Source organism: Oncorhynchus tshawytscha, linkage group LG08, assembly GCF_018296145.1.
Source record: "Oncorhynchus tshawytscha isolate Ot180627B linkage group LG08, Otsh_v2.0, whole genome shotgun sequence".
NCBI lineage: Eukaryota > Metazoa > Chordata > Actinopteri > Salmoniformes > Salmonidae > Oncorhynchus > Oncorhynchus tshawytscha.
Window position 1 is genome coordinate 76,587,971 of NC_056436.1, and position 5,000 is coordinate 76,592,970.

The 5,000-nt window shown below is 48.1% G+C and overlaps 1 protein-coding gene across 3 annotated transcripts in view; it reads right to left on the reverse strand.

The window, feature by feature from the left end:
• n4bp3 (NEDD4 binding protein 3) overlaps positions 1-5,000 on the reverse strand; it is a 92,008-nt gene that overhangs the window by 8,451 nt on the left and 78,557 nt on the right. For all 3 annotated transcript variants that reach the window (XM_042325970.1, XM_042325971.1, XM_042325972.1), the window contains 2 exons: positions 2,419-2,540; positions 181-367 (listed from right to left, as the gene is read on the reverse strand). In XM_042325970.1, the coding sequence (XP_042181904.1) occupies positions 181-367; positions 2,419-2,540 (309 nt within the window). The remainder of the gene's footprint in view (positions 1-180; positions 368-2,418; positions 2,541-5,000) is intronic.

A 5,000-nucleotide genomic window follows, 5' to 3' on the forward strand; every position in this document is an offset into this window, starting at 1 on the left:
GCAATCAATCAACCAATTAACCAGCCAACCAACCAACCAATAAACCAATCAACCAACCAACCAATTAACCAACCAACCAATCAACCAACCAACCAACCAGCCAACCAACCAGCCAATAAACCAATCAATCAACCAACCAATCAACCAATCAATCAACCAACTGATCCATCCATCACTCACCACCTCCTCTACAGAGAGTGACAGTTCATAAGGGGGCGGAGCCTCCCCTCCGTATGGCGCCAGGCGGCTGAGCGTTGCCATGCTATGACATGACATGGCCATATCCGCCATGGCGACCCCCGACGACCCCACAACCTTTGATGCTCGGTCCAGAGAGCCAATGGAGTTGATGTGGCCCATGGAGGCACTGAGGGTGGTAAGAGATATACATCTTCATCATCAATACTATCCTCCTCATCATCAGTGATCTACACAAATAGACACAGAGACAAGCAGATACAGAGACAAACAGACACAGAGACAGACAGAGACAGACAGACAGACAGACAGACAGACAGACAGACAGACAGACAGACAGACAGACAGACAGACAGACAGACAGAGAGACAGACAAACAGACACAGAGACAAGCAGACACAGAGACAAGCAGACACAGAGACAGACAGACACAGAGACAAACAGACACAGAGACAGACAGACACAGAGACAGACAGACACAGAGACAAACAGACACAGAGACAAACAGACACAGAGACAGACAGACACAGAGACAAACAGACACAGAGACAGACAGACACAGAGACAGACAGACACAGAGACAAACAGACACAGAGACAAACAGACACAGAGACAGACAGACACAGAGACAGACAGACACAGAGACAAACAGACACAGAGACAAACAGACACAGAGACAGACAGACACAGAGACAGACAGACACAGAGACAAGCAGACACAGAGACAAACAGACACAGAGACAAGCAGACACAGAGACAGACAGACACAGAGAGACAGACACAGAGACAGACAGACACAGAGACAGACAGACACAGAGGCAGACAGACACAGAGACAGATAGACACAGACAGACAGACAGACACAGAGAGACAGACACAGAGACAGACACAGAGACAGACAGTCAGACACAGAGACAGACAGGCACAGATACAGACAGACACAGAGACAGACAGACACAGAGGCAGACAGACACAGAGACAGACAGACACAGAGACAGACACAGAGGCAGACAGACACAGAGACAGACAGACACAGAGGCAGACAGACACAGAGACAGACAGACACAGAGACAGACAGACAGACACAGAGACAGACAGGCACAGAGACAGACAGACACAGAGACAGACAGACACAGAGGCAGACAGACACAGAGACAGACAGACACAGAGACAGACACAGAGGCAGACAGACACAGAGACAAATAGACACAGAGAGATAGACACAGAGGCAGACAGACACAGAGACAGACAGACACAGAGACAGACAGACAGACACAGAGACAGACAGGCACAGAGACAGACAGACACAGAGACAGACAGACACAGAGGCAGACAGACACAGAGACAAATAGACACAGAGAGATAGACACAGAGACAGACACAGAGACAGACACAGAGACAGACAGACACAGAGACAGACAGACACAGAGACAGACAGACACAGAGACAGACAGACACAGAGACAGACAGACACAGAGACAGACAGACACAGAGACAGACAGACACAGAGGCAGACAGACACAGAGACAGACAGACACAAAGACAGACAGACACAGAGATAGACAGACACAGAGACAGACACAGAGGCAGACAGACACAGAGACAGACAGACACAGAGACAGACACAGAGACAGACACAGAGACAGACAGACAGAGAGACAGACAGACACAGAGACAGACAGACACAGAGACAGACAGACACAGAGACAGACAGACACAGAGACAGACACAGAGGTAGACAGACACAGAGACAAATAGACACAGAGAGATAGACACAGAGGCAGACAGACACAGAGACAGACAGACACAGAGACAGACAGACAGACACAGAGACAGACAGGCACAGAGACAGACAGACACAGAGACAGACAGACACAGAGGCAGACAGACACAGAGACAGACAGACACAGAGACAGACACAGAGGCAGACAGACACAGAGACAAATAGACACAGAGAGATAGACACAGAGACAGACACAGAGACAGACACAGAGACAGACAGACACAGAGACAGACAGACACAGAGACAGACAGACACAGAGGCAGACAGACACAGAGGCAGACAGACACAGAGACAGACACAGAGGCAGACAGACACAGAGACAGACAGACACAGAGACAGACAGACACAGAGACAGACAGACACAGAGACAGACACAGAGGCAGACAGACACAGAGACAGACAGACACAGAGACAGACACAGAGAAACAGGAGTTGACCTGATGTGAGCCAGCTGTGGTCTGAAGGGAGGTCTGTATGGAGGAAGACTGTTCATGGAGTTATGACCAGAGTCTGACAGGTTCTCCTCCTCCTGACTCAGACCACGCACTGACGCCACCGCCTGTATCACAACATTAATACCAGCTGTTATCAACATTAATACCAACTGTCATCATCATCAACATCCTCCTGACTCAGACCACGCACTGACGCCACCGCCTGTATCACAACATTAATACCAGCTGTTATCATCATCATCATCATCATCATCATCCTCCTGACTCAGACCACGCACTGACGCCACCGCCTGTATCAAAACATTAATACCAACTGTTATCATCATCATCCTCCTGACTCAGACCACGCACTGACGCCACCGCCTGTATCACAACATTAATACCAACTGTTATCATCATCATCATCATCATCATCCTCCTGACTCAGACCACGCACTGACGCCACCGCCTGTATCACAACATTAATACCAACTGTTATCATCATCATCATCATCATCATCCTGACTCAGACCACGCACTGACGCCACCGCCTGTATCACAACATTAATACCAACTGTTATCATCATCATCATCATCCTCCTGACTCAGACCACGCACTGACGCCACCGCCTGTATCACAACATTAATACCAACTGTTATCATCATCATCATCCTCCTGACTCAGACCACGCACTGACGCCACCGCCTGTATCACAACATTAATACCAGCTGTTATCATCATCATCATCATCATCCTCCTGACTCAGACCACGCACTGACGCCACCGCCTGTATCAAAACATTAATACCAACTGTTATCATCATCATCATCATCATCCTCCTGACTCAGACCACGCACTGACGCCACCGCCTGTATCACAACATTAATACCAGCTGTTATCATCATCATCATCATCATCATCATCATCCTCCTGACTCAGACCACGCACTGACGCCACCGCCTGTATCACAACATTAATACCAGCTGTTATCATCATCATCATCATCATCCTCCTGACTCAGACCACGCACTGACGCCACCGCCTGTATCACAACATTAATACCAGCTGTTATCATCATCATCATCATCATCATCATCATCATCCTCCTGACTCAGACCACGCACTGACGCCACCGCCTGTATCACAACATCATCATCATCATCCTCCTGACTCAGACCACGCACTGACGCCACCGCCTACCAACATTACCAGCTGTTATCATCATCATCATCATCATCCTCCTGACTCAGACCACGCACTGACGCCACCGCCTGTATCACAACATTAATACCAGCTGTTATCATCATCATCATCATCATCCTCCTGACTCAGACCACGCACTGACGCCACCGCCTGTATCACAACATTAATACCAACTGTTATCATCATCATCATCATCCTCCTGACTCAGACCACGCACTGACGCCACCGCCTGTATCACAACATTAATACCAACTGTCATCATCATCATCCTCCTGACTCAGACCACGCACTGACGCCACCGCCTGTATCACAACATTAATACCAACTGTTATCATCATCATCATCATCATCTCCTGACTCAGACCACGCACTGACGCCACCGCCTGTATCACAACATTAATACCAACTGTTATCATCATCATCATCATCCTCCTGACTCAGACCACGCACTGACGCCACCGCCTGTATCAAAACATTAATACCAGCTGTTATCATCATCATCATCATCCTCCTGACTCAGACCACGCACTGACGCCACCGCCTGTATCAAAACATTAATACCAACTGTTATCATCATCATCATCATCCTCCTGACTCAGACCACGCACTGACGCCACCGCCTGTATCACAACATTAATACCAACTGTTATCATCATCATCATCATCCTCCTGACTCAGACCACGCACTGACGCCACCGCCTGTATCACAACATTAATACCAACTGTTATCATCATCATCATCATCCTCCTGACTCAGACCACGCACTGACGCCACCGCCTGTATCAAAACATTAATACCAACTGTCATCATCATCATCATCCTCCTGACTCAGACCACGCACTGACGCCACCGCCTGTATCAAAACATTAATACCAACTGTTATCATCATCATCATCATCCTCCTGACTCAGACCACGCACTGACGCCACCGCCTGTATCAAAACATTAATACCAACTGTTATCATCATCATCATCATCATCCTCCTGACTCAGACCACGCACTGAGCCACCGCCTGTATCAAAACATTAATACCAACTGTTATCATCATCATCATCATCCTCCTGACTCAGACCACGCACTGACGCCACCGCCTGTATCAAAACATTAATACCAACTGTTATCATCATCATCATCATCCTCCTGACTCAGACCACGCACTGACGCCACCGCCTGTATCACAACATTAATACCAACTGTTATCATCATCATCATCATCCTCCTGACTCAGACCACGCACTGACGCCACCGCCTGTATCAAAACATTAATACCAACTGTTATCATCATCATCATCATCCTCCTGACTCAGACCACGCACTGACGCCACCGCCTGTATCAAAACATTAATACCAACTGTTATCATCATCATCATCATCCTCCT